This window comes from Apodemus sylvaticus, chromosome 12 (genome assembly GCF_947179515.1).
Source record: "Apodemus sylvaticus chromosome 12, mApoSyl1.1, whole genome shotgun sequence".
Taxonomy (NCBI): Eukaryota; Metazoa; Chordata; class Mammalia; order Rodentia; family Muridae; genus Apodemus; species Apodemus sylvaticus.
The window spans coordinates 41941235-41958788 of NC_067483.1; the positions used below are offsets into that span (position 1 = coordinate 41941235).

General features: G+C 44.8%; 3 protein-coding genes across 6 annotated transcripts in view; 1 reads left to right on the plus strand and 2 right to left on the minus strand.

The window, feature by feature from the left end:
* The window catches only part of Tmem9 (transmembrane protein 9), a 678246-nt gene that overhangs the window by 72084 nt on the left and 588608 nt on the right, over positions 1–17554 (plus strand). The window lies entirely within an intron of this gene.
* Nav1 (neuron navigator 1) overlaps positions 2320–17554 on the minus strand; it is a 254817-nt gene continuing 239582 nt past the window's right edge. For all 4 annotated transcript variants that reach the window (XM_052200638.1, XM_052200639.1, XM_052200640.1 and 1 more), the window contains 6 exons: positions 15463–15617; positions 15250–15321; positions 14590–14786; positions 14004–14122; positions 11065–11262; positions 2320–9053 (listed from right to left, as the gene is read on the minus strand). In XM_052200638.1, coding sequence (XP_052056598.1) covers positions 8958–9053; positions 11065–11262; positions 14004–14122; positions 14590–14786; positions 15250–15321; positions 15463–15617 — 837 coding nt within the window. In that variant the 3' untranslated portion in view covers positions 2320–8957. The remainder of the gene's footprint in view (positions 9054–11064; positions 11263–14003; positions 14123–14589; positions 14787–15249; positions 15322–15462; positions 15618–17554) is intronic.
* On the minus strand, positions 16078–16807 carry LOC127697475 (10 kDa heat shock protein, mitochondrial-like). Its single transcript, XM_052200656.1, has one exon. It carries the CDS (start codon positions 16612–16614, stop codon positions 16213–16215), a length of 402 nt encoding a protein of 133 aa, XP_052056616.1. The 5' UTR covers positions 16615–16807; the 3' UTR covers positions 16078–16212.

A 17554-nucleotide genomic window follows, 5' to 3' on the forward strand; every position in this document is an offset into this window, starting at 1 on the left:
CACACCCAGATCCGGGGCCTTGAGTTGGCTTGCCCTAACATCCACCCCATCTGTGATCGGCTAGAGCATGTGAAAGGCCTGTCCTGCAGATGCAAAGCTGCAGGCTCTCCGTGACACAGGCCAGCAACAAGATAATCTGAGAGGAGACCCGGGAGGAGCCAGTAGTGGTAGTGGAGCAGAAGCTAGAAGCCTCAAACCAGACCAATGACTCACTGCACTGAACATCTGCAAGTAAAGATGTGTGGACAAAAGGGTGCACTGAGGGGGGGGACACACTATGCCACACTACAGTTTCCATGACTAGATGCTTGGGTTTTTCTTGTTTTTCTTTTTTATTCTATTTTATTGGGGACTGGGGTTTGCTAGGGTAGAGGGCAGATATGAAGGGATGGGGAGATGAGTGGGATTGAGCTGCATGATGTGAAATTCACAAAGAAATCAATAAAAAGATTTAAAAAGTTTGTGTGTGTGTGTGTGTGTGTGTGTGTGTGTATTGCACTCGTGTATGGGTGCTTTGGGATACCTGTAGAGGTCAGAGGACAACTTAAGAGTTTATCTTCACCCCACTCTATGTAAGAGTGAACTCAGGTATCAGGTGTGGCCAGTACTTTACCACTCCCTAAGCCATCTAGTTAGCCCAACATTCTTCCCACCACCACCTCAGGGAGATCATGACTGGAGGGCTAAGGGAGAAAAAGTACTTTAATATGGCTATCAAGGGTGGTCACAGGAAATGGCTACAACATAGAGACTCTACCCAGCAGAGCCAGTGGAGATTAGGACAACGGATTAAAATGCAGGGCCACACGGTGCAGATAAGGCAACAGTGGCTTATGCTGTTGGCAGTCAAAGCAGGGATTTCTTGGTAGGCTGCTAAGATTTAATGCCTTAGATGTGACTGCTTTCTAGGAACGTTTCTCTTATTCACAAATGGTGAAGGAAACTACTTAGCAAGCCCAAAAATAGCCCAAGACTGGTTGCTAAACTGATAACGACTGCAGTTTAAATCGCCTAATCTGAGAAAATTCTTTGAAAAGAACATTCTTGAGGAATGCTCTAAACCCATCTGTCACCTCCTGTGTCAAAGAGAGCCAAGGTGGTCTGTGTTAGCATGGTGCTTTCAGAGGAAAGAGAGTGCCTCTTGGTTCTGCAGCCCCATAGTGGAGAACGGAAAGCTTATTTTCTTCTGTTTTACGGTGGCCAGGAGACACTGAACTCCACTAAAACAGCTGTCCTTTGAGGGAAGTTCACTTTTGCCCCCAAAAGAAAATGTGTTTCTTTGGAATTTGGGTTGTTTTTGTTTGTTTGTTTGTTTGTTTGTTTGTTGTATCCCCCCCCGCCCCAGACAGGGTTTCTCTGTGTAGCTCTGGCTGTCCTGGAGCTCACTCTGTAGACCAGGCTGGCCTCGAACTCAGAAATCCACCTGCCTTTGCCTCCCAGAGTTCTGGGATTACAGGCATGCGCCACCACCACCCGGCTAGAAAATGTGTTTAACATTCCTAATGCTGTGACCCTTTAAGTTACCTTGTGGTGTTCCCTAACTATAATATTTTTGTTGCGACTTCATAACTGTAATTTCCCTACTGTTATGAATTGTAATGTAAATATCTGATATGTAAGATATCTGATATGCAACCCTTGAGAAAGAGTCATTCCACTCCCCAAGGGGACTCTGCCCACAAACTGAGAACTGTTGGTCTAGAGGATGGTGTATTTTCAAACTTTGCAGTGGATGGAGGACACAAGATCCTCCCGGTCCCCACGCTAGAAGCTTTGGTTTCTGGTGAGGGAAACAGTCATAATTAGCTTCAGCTATTAACTTGACACAAACTAGAATTACCTGTGAAGAAAGAACCTGAAGAATGAACTGCGTCAGGTTGGCTTTCCTAATTTCTGATTGACACAGTGGAAGCCAGCCCACTGTAGTTAGTTCCACCCCCAGGCAGGTGGGCCGAGGCTGTCTCCTAAGTGCCTGTGTCTTCAAGCCTCTTTCTAGAGTTCCTGCCTTAGCTTCCCTTTATAATGGACTATAACCTGTAAGATGAAATAAAAACCCTCTCCTCCCCACATTGCTTTTGTTCATATTATCTGCAGTTGAACTAAAGTAGACAGAAACTATCCACAGTGTACGAGGTGGGGTTCTCTCCTGCCCACAAAAGTAAAAAGACTCCTGCTTATTAACATTTGGTCAGGGGTTTAAAAGCAGGTGAGGTTTGCTTCTGAGTTAGGCAAATGACCATGAGCTATCTGTCATTGCATACCAAGCATTAAGATAGATGGACACAGAAACCAAGCAGAGAGTGGGCTAGAAAACCAGAGGACAATACAGGAGATAACTTTATTGAAACGCAAATGGCAGCGAACAGATGAATTTTGCTGGATGGAGACATGCCTGGTAGACAGAGGGCCCGTGGAAGGGTATCCTCTGTGGCGATGGAGGAAGGCCATTTTGGCTGGCCAAGGCATGGATTTAATTTTCAACCAATTTTTTTTTTCATTTAAAATGAATTACTGAGGGGACAGCCCAGCTCTCTTCATGATTGTTACCGCAACTATATACAACAATTTGCTTTCCAGATTCAGTTCTGCCTTTTCTACATCAGGTATAAAAGGGGACAGATTGGAACAGGCGAGGGCCAAATGAGAAGAAAATGAGACGAACACACAGAGACACATATATCCTGGTTTGGGATTTTTTTTCTACCCAGTAAGTTTTAAAAAGTGAACATTCTTGTCCATCCTCCACCTGAGGAATGTCATGCATTTGAGAAACAGACTCTTAAATGAGCAGTGCTGTGTAAAACAGGATAGGGAGGGGGAGGAAAGGACGCCAGCAGGGCCTGGAACTTGCTATAAATTTTTGTTAAAAGCAATAAACCGAACAGCATTAGGAAGTGGGGGTGGGGTGGGGTGGGGTGGGGTGCAGCAGAGCTGTATTGGAAACTGGCTGCCGTGGGAGTTTGCTCCTTTTCCTTCTTAGAGAAATGCCATGGAAGCAGGATGATGCCCCAGGAGCTGGGGTGTGGGAAGCAGGATGATGCCAGGAGCTGGCTGGATGGTAAGGAGGGTGATTTTAGTGTAAATGTTTCACTCTTGCTTTCCTTGGACTTCTTTCCAGTGCTTAGTCCCTGAGCTCAGGAGACCCGGTACTAGTGATTTTTAATACTCTACACAAAAGTGCTTTTATAGAAGGGAAACTGACAAATTTGAAACAAAACCACTTCTAAAAGTCTCAACTCTTCCACGGCCATATCAACTGTAGTTTGTGAGTTTGAAAATCTATGAAGCTCTTTCTGAAAAAAAAATTATTTTTTTGAAAAATAGGATTTTATTTTGTTCTTTTGCTGAGTACTGTATTTAGGTCCTGGTGTGGAAAAAGGCACGGTTGAACGTAAGGAGTTCACTGTGTAGCACTCTCTCCTGTGGGCGGAGCAGGACATGGCCTTTGTGGCTTAAGAGCAGCTGTCAGCTACTCTGGGGAAGGAGGGTCTGGCTAAGGCCCTCAAACTCATCAGTACTCTTAACCATTTAAAGAAGGGAGAGAGTTGTTTACAGGAAAACATTTTATCACAGAAATGGAAATTAGATTTTATTTTACTGTTCTTATCCTATTATCAGAAAAAGAATCCTTCAGAACAGCAATTCGGATTAAGACCTCCTACACAACTCCTCCATTGAAGCCCCATAGTTTGCCAGGGAAAAATTTCAGAGGCAGGAAGTTTCCTATTAGAGGCCTGCACCAAGATAGGAAAGATGCAGGGCTTCCCTGACTTCCACCCCAAAGCGTATGTTTTCACTGTTAACTCCCAGAAACCTAAGTATGAGAAAAGGGGCTTTGAAATGTTAACATTTGAATCAGACTGCAGATGCTTATTTGGGGTCTTCAAACATCAAACATCTTGGAGCAAGGGCTCTCATGCACTAGATTCACTAGAGGAACTGTTAAAAGCATTGCTGGGCACTGCCACAGAGGTGTGACTTGGTAAATCTGGATTACAGCCTGGGAATTTTATTCCTAACACATTCCTACATGCTGCTGTTGCTGAAAACATCGGTCCGGTGCCACTGATGTGTGGAACGGAAGGCTGAATCCAGAACCAGGGACTCCCCTTCTAGGATCACTGTAGAGAATGTTCTCTGTGACATAATTACTCAGGAAAATGGTCAGAACATCAAACCAGAATTATCTAATATAAATAGGTGAACTTTTTAACTGTCGCTATCTCCCTGTGGTTTCCCAAGTTCAGCTGCTCCCTTTCCTTCCAGACTCTGCTGCTTTCCAATCGACTATCTTCCTTACAACAGCACATGCTTTCTGGGCTAAAGTGTATACCAGTGTATCCTGGGCAGTGGGGAGAGCCAAGCTGGTGGCCCTGTTATCCCTGAGCAGGTTGAGGATTGATAAGGCTGATTCAGTTATGAAGAACAGTGTCTTCAGGCTTTGGCCATTTGGAACACATTTTTGGGCCTCCTTGTTGAGGACCCTCATGAACAGTTCTTACTACAGAGTGGATTATAGTTGAGCCTAGTGATGCAGTGATGCAGGCTGGAATCCCAATTACTTGAGGTGTGTCTGTGTGTGTGTAGAATCATCACATTCAAAACTTGCCTGGAATATTTAGTGAATTCAGAGCTATTATGGACAACTTAGTGAAACTCTTGTCTTTAAAGCCAAAGTGAAGGTTAGAGATAAGAGCTCAGTGATGGGGTACTTGCTGAGTATATGAGAAACCCTAGATTCAATACCCGATAGCAGAAGAAAAAAAGGGTGCCAACAACTGTTGGTACATCCATCTTATCCATCTCTATTAGCCAACCTGTTGTTATAGCCATTTTACTTCTTACCTCGGGGGTTGTTGGCTCATGGAGTCTATTTACTAGCTCGATTTACTAGCTAATGCACAGGACTATGGGAAGAAAGGATGCAGAATGATAAGGAGCTTTAGTTAACCATCTGAGTCACTTCAACACTTGGAACCCTAGATTAGATCTGTGATCAGCACAACGTCCTCTCCCAAACCCCTCTGCCATAAAAAAAAAGATCACTAATGCCATTTGGATCACCTGATCAGGCGTGTGTCCTCCATGCACGTGCTGGCTACTGGGAATGGGTTCCACCTGGGGTAATGTGAGGTGTTGTGAGAACCTACTACTTTTCTGGAATAGGACAGGAAACAGTTCATTATCAGGAGTCCTGGAAGAGGGTGGTACTCCTCTGAACAGCGTGACTCATCTTTGAGAGCCATCAGGAAGGAGATGGGTACATGAAGTTCACATAGACTATTGTAAACTAGAAAAGCCACCCAGCACAAAACGAAAGGGGGAGGGGAAAATCATTATTTTGTCTTATGTCCATCAGTATGGACAGATTAGAAGGTTGGAAATTCAAGACCCAAATGTTTACCAACCAAGAGGGGTTTTCTTGTGGGCTCTCTCCATGGTCTTTTACCCCATTCCCCTTCCTTGCCAGCCTCTACCTTCCAAATGACTAGTCTACATGAAAGACACTGGAATAAGGATTTACAGAGACAGAAATAAGCACCGAGTTACCAGAAAGAAGGTATCAAAAATAATAATGTTCCACAAAGCCCCAGAAGATAACAAACTGCTTGTGTGTGAGAGAGAAGGACAGACAGATCCACAGACATCAGGTCCCATAGCAGCCGCCAATACCTAGTATTTTATTTTAGTGCTTAGGCAGGGACTGAGAAACAAACACATTGGACACAACTTATTGGCCTTCATCCCCAACTGCAAGGGACTCTGGTAAGCCTCTCCTGGAGCTGAGGCCCTCCAAAGGTGGATGTTCTTCACTAGCCAACTTTGGTGAGGGATGGAATCAGGAGCTGGAAGGAAAGGGAACAGCAAAGGTTGCAGAATTAGATAGGTTGGATTCTTCTGAAGGTGCCTGGAGATTGAGACTTTAGCTGTGGGACCCAGTTTTTCCTTGATGAGAAGTCCTAGTTGTCTCAACCAAGAAGCGTGTAGGTTGGGAGGAATGCTGTGGATTTGCTTTTTGCCATGAATTCTTAGGCAGTGAGGGGAAGCTCAGGCTTTTTGCTTCTTAGAAGTCTGCATGAGCATCCCGAGGGGTTATAGCACCATGAGGAGGCTCAACCTTCCGCAATTACCACAGAACCATGATCACTTTTTTTGAGATGGTTGATCCTACTGTGAGGGGCCCAGATGTGCGACTGTAAACAGGGTCCCTGGCTCCAGAAGGAAAGTGTAGGCTTCAAGAGCACTTCACTAGTTGGGAACACACTTCCTGGAGGACAGCTATGTGAGGCCTGAACTAAATTCAGCAGTCAACTGAGAGAAGAGGGTGGTGGATCCCAGAAATAGAAATGAAGTTACAGTATGAGAGGCCTCCAGAATCAACTTGCTGCAGACCCAAGTATTATTCTTGATGGTATCCATGGTTACCACAGAGACAATCCCTCTGTAGTCTGAGGCAGTTGGAATGGAAGAAGGCATTTCCTACTTTCCTTCTTAAGTAGCCAGTAACATCCGTGTCAGAAGGCACTGGCTGGGCAGCACCAGGAGAGAGTCAAAGGCTCAAGCGTTAGGATGTTAGCAAAAGTCTGAGCCTGGCCATGGGGCTGGAGCTTTGGATAGGGTTCAGAAGAGACCTTCAAACTAGGCCTATACAGCCTTCCCTTCCTTTCAAGTTGGAACACCCAGCTCTGGGGGGCCTTCTCATTCTGCACAGCAGAGACCTTAAGGCAGTGATTTCAGCACCATCCTCAGACAACCAGCCTCTTCCCACCACAGAATTGCATATTTTGCAGCTGAGTTGGGGGGATCTTCACAGCTCGTGGAATTAGCAGCAGTAGCAGTAATAGTCTCCAGAATAGAGGACCCTGTCATCCCCGGGGCTACCAGGTGAATACAGAAGCTTCTGCTGGGGGTGGAAGGGCGCAAGAGGGACAAGCTAGACCTTCTTGAGGATCTAAATGAAAACAGACTGTTAAGAGTCAGATGGGCGTAACTCCTTGGTTGGGTGGAACAATGGCCCAGGTTAGCTTGCCTATAGAATCTTGGTATAGATTCTGCTAAGTCTTGTGCTACTTAGGAATCTGAAGAGCATTCTCTTAGGTCCAGGCTTATAGTATTTATCCCTGAACTGCAGAGTGCTGACACATTAGCCCATAAGGCAGCTCAACCTGGAATCTGGTTCCATCGCGTTCCAGAAGTGACAGAAGTAGATTTTCCCACTCATGACAAGCAAGATTCCATAGTTCTTCAGGCTCCATTTAAACTGATCCCTAATCTTCTGCCCACAACATATTGGAGATCTAGTCAAAGGCTTCTTTTAATTGACTCCTTGGGCTTCACCTGCATTTCTCAGATGATTTTCAAGGTCCAGATAATAAGGGGGTGGTTACTTAAAGGAGATTAACATTGCCTCCTAGACCTTGAATTTAAGGACCAAGTCTTGTCTTTGTCTTCTTCTTTTTTTTTTTAACATAGTGACTGATACTCGGTTAAATACTCAGTAAGTACTTGTCGAATGAAGAAGTGTGGGTTAGGAAGAGGGCAACTTCTGCAAGATGGGGATCTCTTTGGAAGGCAAATATTGGCCAAGTCAAACTCTTCAAGCCTTTATTCTGATCTGAAGCAGTCACATGGTTGCTCCATCTCTTATAAATGACTAATCACCTGTCAAAAACAAATAAGGGCTAGCTCGGGGATCTTAATTCAGTCAGGCAAAGTGGCTACCATCCAAATAGTGCAGTGAAGGCCCTAATGGGCCATAAGACAGGCGGGTGTTTGCAGTATTTTGGTTTTCCTCCCAGGCCACAATGAAGCTCAGGGTAGGTCTATCATGCCGGCAGATGGCCGGTGAGCTTCCATGTACTTTCTCAAAAGGAATCAAAGAGACTGAGTTCTTTTTCTCCTACTATTGTGAGTCAATGTATCTTGTCCCATAGAAGCCCCAAGGATGCCAGAGACAGTGGCATGGCAGGTGTCTAACTTGTACCAATAGTGTGGAATTAAATTCTCCAAAGAAAACCCACTTGGAAAGCAAAACTATCCCCTAGGAGGAAACCTAAGTATCTCACTGACATGAGGAAGCTGGAGAGAGGGGGCAAATAAATAGGCAAATGGAAGGAAAGAATAGAAATAAAAATTTAAAGTTAAAAATTAAAAAGTAGGGTTTATTGACTCTCGTGCACGTTCAATTAGAGGGCACAAAGACCGCTCGTGGTCTTTCTTCGAAGGCTGTGATGATAACTCTTGTGGGTTGGTGACATTTTAGATTGGCAGCCATCTTGCAATGTCCCCTATTGTCATCCAGAAGGCAATATCTGTCAGCTCTCTTTCCATCTTGGCAGCTGGGTCCCCTCCTTCCAGTTTCATCTTTTCATTGCCGTTTCGACAGGCTGATTTACACATATATGTTTTGTTTTGTTTGTTAAACCACATGCTTCTTTTTTCTGGGCTCTGGCCAGATCTCTGGAGAAAGGTGCTGGCAGTGTTGACAGACTTGGGAAGGGTGTGCAAGAGAGTCTGTAGAGCTTCCTGCCTCCCTTAGATTTCCTCATTTGTGACTGTCTCAGAGGTGTTCATGAGAACCAGCTTGGAGCTGCTGTAGTGGTGTTTTGTTTTGTTTTTTATGTCTTCCGAATCCCTCCCCAGCAAGCCCAAGAGTTTGTAGGTGAAACAAAACTTGAAGAAAAGACCAGAATCATCTTTTCTTCTAAGTCGTAAGAGGAGGCCAGAAAAATGTATGTAAGGGGCACGGGTTCCCAAACTCCACCCCTTCCAATTCCTACTAGGAAGTTCTCAAAGGTTCAGCACCGAGAGAACCCGTCCCTCCTCCTGCCCCCTTCTTCCCTCCTGTTCTCTTGGCGAGGCTGGTGAGCCAGAGCTATGAAGGAAGAGGGCAGAGGAGAGCTAATGACGCTGAAGCCAGCCTTCTGCCCTCCAGAGTGGCGGTGACTGCTGGGCCCTCAGAGTGTAGCCTGGAGGTTGGGGTCCAGGATAGTCTCTCGATCTGGTGACTCAATGTAGTTGGCAGCTTCTTGAAGTTTCAGCAGCATGGCCATCTAAAAAGAGACATGGGTGAATGTAAGAGGTAGGTGCTGGGTCCTGCCTACAGGGAAACCCAACCCAACCCAACCAGCCAAACCCTACAAGCCTGTATCACGGGTATGCTTCCTTGGTGTGTCTAAAAACATGGAGTTTAGAGATGGTTCATAAAGAAGTGATAACTGCTTCAATCTTGATTGTAACCCCCACACATGAACCAACACCTGGGACACCTTTGCTATATGAGCAAGTCATGGGTGTGGAGGATACCAAAGAATAGTATTTCCCATGTTCGGGATGCAGTTCAGGGAATGGTAGAGGTCAATGCCTACCAGCTTATCCTGGAAGTAATGAGAGAAGCAATGTAATTGGCCCTGGACTCTTGGAATTTCCTTGCAGTAGATTATATCCCAACAGCTAGGTTGTGCTACCCCCAGACACTGTGTCAAGTCTACCACCTCAGTGTCCTCCTCTGCTCCTCCATTTTATAGTTCAGGCTCCAGCTAAGGGAGCTCGGTTGGTGCTGCTCACACCACTGCCAGCCTCTTCTGTCTATGTTATTAGTCAGCCTTCCAACTAAACAGTGCCTTGACACAGAGAACAGCCATTTTCAACAGAGTCAAAATTTAAGTAAAAATATATATCATGACTTAATTGGAATTATTTATTCCCTACTGGAAAGGTGCAATAGAAAGATCAATTCTTTTGTGTGTGTTAAGTTTCACTGCATGCTGTTAACTTACCCTCGAACATGTTTTTTTTTTTTTTTTTTTAAGTTACGAACATCCCCACAGCAGAGTATGAAAGTCTGTGCTTCAGACACTCTGCCTGTTGCCAATGTAAAGGAGTAGCAGCTCCTTGACTAAATCTGCACTTCCTTATGTTAGGTAGGTTGAGGCTCTTAAGCCCTATGTCCTTTGCATTTTCTCTAGTCAAATGCTTTTTGTATCTTTCAGTCTTTGGTTTGTAAGCTTATTTTTTTTCATGTAATTTACATTTATTCTTTATTGGTGTGTGTGTGTGTGTGACAGATGCAGGTGAACGAAGGTGTGCACATGCCCTGGCATACATGTGGAGGTCAGTGGACAACTTTTGGGAGTCACTTTTCTCCTGAAACTGGTTGTCAGCTTTCTGTGACAAATTCTTTTACCTGTTGAGCCATTCTGCCAGCCCTAAGAGCATCTTTCAACTTTATATATTGAAGATGCTACTTGTTTTGGTTAGATCCATTGGAAGTACCTCTTCCTAGCTTACATTTTACAGAACCCATGCAGCTGATGAAGTCTCAGCTGTATATCAGGGGAGGCAGAGGGCAAAATGCTAACAGCCCTTACTGTGCTATTTCCTTGGTTGATAAGAGTTTCTACAGTTTTAATTTTTATTAGTGTTGTTGTTGTTGTTTTCTATTTTTTAAGATTTATTTATTATTATATGTAAGTACACTGTAGCTGTCTTCATACACCCCAGAAGAAAGTGTCAGATCTCATTATGGATGGTTGTGAGCCACCACATGGTTGCTGGGATTTGAACTCAGGACCTTCAGAAGAGCAGTCAGTGCTCTTAACTGCTGAGCCATCTCTCCAGTCCCAATTTTTCTTATTTTTAAATGTGTGTGTCTGCATGTAGGTATGTCCATATGAGCACAGTAGGTCAGCTGTGTCAGGTCCCCCTCAGAGCTGGAGTCCTAAGCTTAGACGGGTGATAAAAACCGTATCTGGGTTCTCTGGAGGAATGCTTGTAAGAGCTGAGCCACCTCTACAGCCCTTCTTTGGTCTATTTTCTTACATAGACTGCCTGAAACGTGGGTCTTGGCTAGAATACATTTTCCCAAATGTGTTATGTAGCTGCAGCGAGGAGGCAGGCAAGAGATCAACCCAAGAACCCTGATGCTCAGAGTTCCTTGCTGGCCTCATTCTGGTCCTGGCTTGCTGAACCCCTTCATTGCTTGAGCCCCATCAGCACACACATGAAAAGCATATGAACTCGGTTCTGTAAGACTCTGACTTTCTTTAGAGGACTTTTACTCACCAGGGGGTCTGAGTCGAGGGAGTTTGGGGTGCTGTCTTTGACTGTCCTATCCTCCGGAGGCGAGGCAATACTGTGAGGGCCCACAGAAGGTGGGGGCAGGTGGTACAGCTTTGACTGGTCTTGCTGGGCCGATGGCCAGGGAAGAGTGTCCCGGACCCATTCCACCGGATCTTCCCAAGCAGCTTTCTGTCCATGAACCTGGAGAGGAAAAACGCGGAACAATGAGAGGGGCTACAGAATGGAAGCTTTCTTAGGTTGTCTCACCTGTGCTTTATAAAAACTACGGTCCCTGGAAATATATCCTTCCTTAAACAGAAAGATTTGACGTTTTCATCTATGTAGTTGAACTTCCCATCAAAGAAAACAAGTTGGTATAAACTGCCAGAAAAATTAAGAATAATTTCTCATATTGTCTTAAAAGTTTGTTTAGAGGTTGGGTCTCACTATATAGCTTTTCCTAGCCTGGAACTCACTGCACAGACCAGGCTAGCCTTGAACTTATGGAGCTCAGGAGCTCATCCGTCTCTGCCTCCCAACTGCAAGTGCTAGGATTAAAGGCATGTGCCACCACAAGCCTAGATACTTTTTTTTAAAAAGCAGTATCACTATCTGGTCCTGGCTGTCGTGGTGCTTGCTATGTGATATAGTCCAGACTGGCCTCAAACTCATAAAAAAAAAATTGCATTAAAGGCAAGTGATATAAACGGATAGGATGCAGGCAAAGGAAACATGAATCCTGAGAGAGGGCGCAAAGCTATGCTTTTATTTAGTTTCAACTCTGCTATAGCTGCTGCTGCTGCTGCTGCTGCTGCTGCTTTTCGTCCATGTGGTGGGTAAATGAATAAAATTGTAATCCACGGAAGGGAGGAACGTCTAGCTGTACAGAAGCTCACAGAGATGTGCAGACTGCGAGATGGGTCAAGCGTTTAAGTGGCTCCTTAATCTAGCTTTGTGATGTTTTATTTGCGAGTCTTTGGAAAAAAGCAATTAAAATAATATAGAATCGTATACATGTATAAAGCACAACATATTAAAAAAAGTATCAGGGGCTGGAGAGGTGGCTCAGCGGTTAACAGCACTGCTCTTCCAAAGGTTCTGAGTTCAAATCCCAGCAACCACATGGTGCCTCACAACCATCCCCGTATTGAGATCTGATGCCCTCTTCTGGTGCTATCTGAAGACAGCTACAGTGTACTCACATTTAACAATAAATAAATCTTTAAAAAAAAATAAATAAAAGTATCAGTTATGGAATGGTTAAATTAGGCTAATCATCTTCTATTTTGTGGGGAGAACACTTAATATTTTCTTTTAAAGTATAAGGAAATCGACCTTAGTTGCCAAGGCAAGGCAGACAGTCCAGCTCTTGAACTTATTCCCTCTGTCTGGATGAAGCTCTGTATCCTCTGGCTGCCATCGACTCCACCCACCTCACTAGCCCTGGCAACCACCTACTCTTCTCTGCTTCTGTGGGTTTGGCTTTGGCAAGCGCCACGTGTAAGTGAGAACATGCACTAGTATTATTTTTTCGTCTCTGGCTTATTTCATTTAACATAATGTTCCATAGGTTCACCTGACTAATAGGCCATCCATTTCAACCGACCCATATGCATGTCCACATTGCATTGTGTGTATATGCATACATCTTCACTGTTCATTCACCCATGATGGATGCCTGTATTACCCTAAAATTATGTATAAATTTTATGACCCTGTAATTATACTTTCCAGGGAGTTAATTCTTTAATTTTAGTCATACAGTATCTTTTAATATTTAATTTGTGGGGGAGGGGAGCATTTCAAGACAGGGATTCTCCATACACTAGAGTCCTGGCTGTCCTGGCCCCACTCTGTAGACTAGGCTGGTCTCAAGCTCACAGAGATCCACCTGCCTCTGCATCCCAAGTGCTGGGATTAAAGGCAGGTACTACTGCTGCCTGGCTAGATATTATCTTTTAAATTGGAAATCTACTAATTATACTGTAAATTTTCCTTAATAATATCACAAATTTATAAATAAAATAATGACTTATGGTATTTGACAGAAAACACCTTTAGAAATTTAATATATCATCATAAAGATCTATCTCAATAAAATTATTTTTATGGGTGAAGCATCACTGAGAACTATCGGTCATTGAATCAGGATGTTAGTGCTAGAATGGATGTCAGTATCATTATGAGCTAATTACAGGTGATCAAATTTACCTAACTTCACAGTAGGCTCTAAATAGATCTATGGAGAAGACATGCAAAGAGCCAAAAGGTCATTTCTAGATATTCAGAATCACTAATCACTAGGGTAATGCCAATCAAAGCCAAAATTATGTAATTGCTTACCCCAGTAAGAATGGTTAATTTCTCAAAAGCCTACAGATCACCAATGTAGTGCAAAGAGAAGCCTTGTACACCAGTGGTGGGAATGTAAATTAATATCTCCATGATTGAAAATAGGACCATGACTTTTCAAAAAGTTGAAAATAGAACTACTATATGTCAAGCAATCTTTCTGCTAAGTGTATATTCAAAGAAGAAAGGTTGGTATGCGGAAGGGACATACATCTTCATTCCCATGTTGGTCCAGCACCGACATAGCCAGGTGATAGAAATTACACAAGAGTCTATCAACCAATGAATGGGATAAAGAAAATCTATCTACATACATAGTGGAATATGATTCAGTCATAAAAGAACTGAAACCTTGTCAATCGTGGCAGGCATGGTTGCAAGAATGGAGATAAGCCCGCAGAGAAAAATAAGCATTATACGATCCCAGTCCTATGTGGTCTATAAAAATTGATCTTACAGATACTTAAAAGTATTGGTTACCAGAGTCTGGGGAGCCCAGGAAGGGAAGACTGGGAAAGGCTGATCAGTGGGTTACAAGTCACAGTTAGACAGCAGTCAGAACCTGAGTAGTGTCGGAAGATGAGGGTTACCTTGATCCCATCCTTGGCTCCTTCCTGTAGATAGGGAATGATGGAATTGTTCCACAGGTCAATGAACCAGGTCCGGAAGTCCTCAATGCCAATGGGACAGGACAGAAAGAAGCAAGGGCCTAGAGAAGAGGACGCAGCTGTCGTGAAGAAGCCTGAGGACCTTGACCTGCCCTGCCCTGCTTCCTTTTACTCCTTACCACAAGGCACAGAGCATCAGAGGAAATTAGAAGTCGTTCAAGAGCAGTGGGTGCCGACTGTATGGCAAACCAATGACATTTACAAGGTGGGAATGAGACAATTAATTTTTAAAATTAGGGAGGTTTCAATATGTTGCTCAGGCTGGCCTTGAACTTGTAGTGGGTTCAAACTATTCTGTCTCAGCCTATTCAATAGCTAGAACCACAGGTGCACACCACACTGCCTGGCTTTCTGATGTCTGAAGGGTTTTATTCAATCCATAGAGCTGCCTTGGAAGGGCTTATTAAATACTCAAGTGGTTTGACTCCCGAGTGCCTCCCTCTAGGGGCTAAGATACATGAAGGGAAACTGCTTCCAGCCACCCTCCCAGGGAAGCTGGACCCAGTACCAATGAGGAAGTCCGAGGTGCTGTGCTTCTCAAGGAAGGTGTGGAGGTGATACCACAGCTTGGGCACCCAGTCCAGCACCCGAAGCAGCTCTTCCTTGTTAGCATTGACATCACTGTCAGACTCTACCAACTTCCTCCGCAGGTAACGGACCAGAAAGCCATTGGCTGGCTCCACGTTGTTCGAGAAGGTCAGCATCCTGCCACCAGGGATTGGAAGAACAGGGTTGAATGTCATTGGGGACACTGCCAGGATCCATCCCGATAGTCTGGCTATCTGCTGCCTGTCTCTCACTAACGCCCCCTTGACTTCTCAAGCGACAGGAGGTGGTGTTGGCAATTAGGTAGCAGCTCTGGCAGGTGGGCTGACTTTCAACTCTGTCATCCTCAAAGAACTACCTGGCCTCACAGAGTGACCAGGACAAAAGTCCTCAGGACAGCAGCCAACCAGAATCTTTTGTTCCTTCTCTTCCCTTAAAATCCTCCTCTTCCACACTGTGACTGACATACAAGACCATCTACTTCCTGGTGCTCTACAGCCTGACATGTCTGCCTGTGCTCTCTTGCTACTTACAGCTCCTCTGCCCACAATTTCAGGATGTACTTATTATTTACAGATCCCTGGGGAAGGCCAGAAGGGTCATGCAGGGACATAGTTCTTACCTGAAGCTCAAGTGCAAGCCATGGTTGGGCGTCATTTTTACAGGCTGGTTGGTGGTACCTATAATATAGGGACTGTGGGAAGAAAGGGAGGAGTCACTTAGATCTGCCTTAGTGTTGCTGTCTGCCACATGCACAGGAAGGGTAGCTCTAGGCTGGACTGGGCTGCATTCTCCCCCCTCTTCCCACAGTGCTAGATGGTCCTCCCGACCTTACCATTTGTGATACTTGCAGGTGAGGGCCCCGTTGACCAGCTCACTGATGGAGCCTGCTTCACTCAGATCATCCAGGAGGATCACCAAGGGCACGTCCCCAATTCCTGTTTCCCGGTCTATCTGGTTGGCTAGGTTGGAGAGGTACAGTTGCAGATCCTGGAATAAATGAAGACCAAGGGTAAACACTCAGGAATCAGCACTCGAAGAATTTGGAGAAGCTCTGTTAATTCCGTATTACCTTGGCGTCTTCAGTCCCTGTTGGAATATACTTGTACATTGGATTACAGAACCATCTATCTATCTATCTATCTATCTATCTATCTATCTATCTATCTATCTATATCTACCTACCTACCTACCTACTATTTACCGCTATCTACCTACCTACATTACCTACCTATTTACCTCCATTTATCTGTCTATGTATCTATGTATCTATCTCTGTATCTATTTATTTATCCATCCATCCATCCACCCACCCACCCACCCACCCACCCACCCACCTATTTACCTCTATCTACTAAGTGCTGGGGATCAAACCCAGGGCCTTGCATATGCTAGACAAGCACTCAACCACTAAGCTGAAAAACAAACCCTTTGAGCAGCAATCTTTTTTTTTTTTTTTTTTTTTGTCAGTTTAGGCATCCTCTGTTTATTATAAAAGGGAGGCATGGGAATTATTTATAGGATGTACTAGTTCAGATTGTCAGGGGAATAGGCAGCTTCATGCGATACCATTTCAACAGTGATTTCAGTTGACATACTTTCCAAGAATGTCACTATCTCTAAATAAGAAATAATCCTTGTCATCTAGAACTGCTTTGGAGCCTCCGTATTCTGGGAGAAGAACCTTCTCTCCAGCTTTCACACTGACAGGCTGAGCCTCTCCACCCTTTCCTTTCCCGCCTGACCCCACAGCCGGGACCGTTCCTTGCAAGACTTTTCCTTGAGACTTTTCTGGAAGCATAAAGCCACCTTTGGTTACAGTTTCGGCGACACTCCTTTCAACCAGTACTCTGTCAAGAAGCGGAAGAAACTTCCTAAAGGCTTGTCCAGCCCTGACTTGCACCGCCGCAGCTCTGGGCTCTGCACTCGGGCCGCTGCTGCAAGGACAGCTGAGCAGCAATCCTAGATCCCACAAAGTATGGAGCATCTGCTCTGAAACGGCTTTCCCCGGAGCTGATGCCACAAGCTTCTCGGCTTGGGAGAGCCAAGGCTTGTGCCACTCCAGTGTTAGGGTCTCTGGGGAGATGCCATGTAATATTTAATTTTGAACACCTCCCCGCGTAACCCTGATCACAGTCTGATGGTAATACTGAAAAGCAAAGTGGTGGGAAGAAGATAAAACTGAATGTCTAGGGGCTGGAGAGATGGCTCAGAAGTTAAGAGCACTGGCTGTTCTCCCAAAGGTCCTGAGTTCAATTCCCAGCAACCACATGGTGGCTCACAACCATCTGTAATAGGATCCGATGCTCTCTTCTGGTGTGTCTGAAGGCAGCTACGGTGTACTCATACACATAAAAGATAAATAAATAAATTTAAAAAAAAAAAAAACAACCACCAAAAAACCTGAATGTCTGTGATTGACAGCACTGGCAGAATGTAGAGGAGAAGAGGCTACAGCTCACTGTTGACCAACTAAAGGATCTGAGGTAGCAGTGAGAGAAACTACGAAAAAGGAAGGTATGGGCAAAAGAAGCTAAGAGCCAGCTGTGGCTGGTGGCATCCTATAATCCTAGTTACTTGGGAGACTGAGGCAGGAGGATTGCAAGGTCAGGCAACCTGGGAAACTTATGGAGACCCTGTCTCAAAGTAAGAAGGAAGAGAGAGCTTGGGGATGTAGCTCAGTTTACAAAGTGCTTACCCAGCATACACGAGGCCTTATGCTAAATACTCAACATGAAACAGAGATAACTGGGCAGGGGAGAGGGTGGTGGGAGGACTGCTAGTTCTAGGCCAGCCTGGGCTATATAGCAGGACCCTGACTGGAAAGAAAGAAAGGAGAGGAAGGGTGGGGGAGGAGAGAAGAGATAACAAGAAAGGTGTATCAGAGGAAGACGGGGGTGGGAAAGAACGCTGGAGATGGGGAAGGA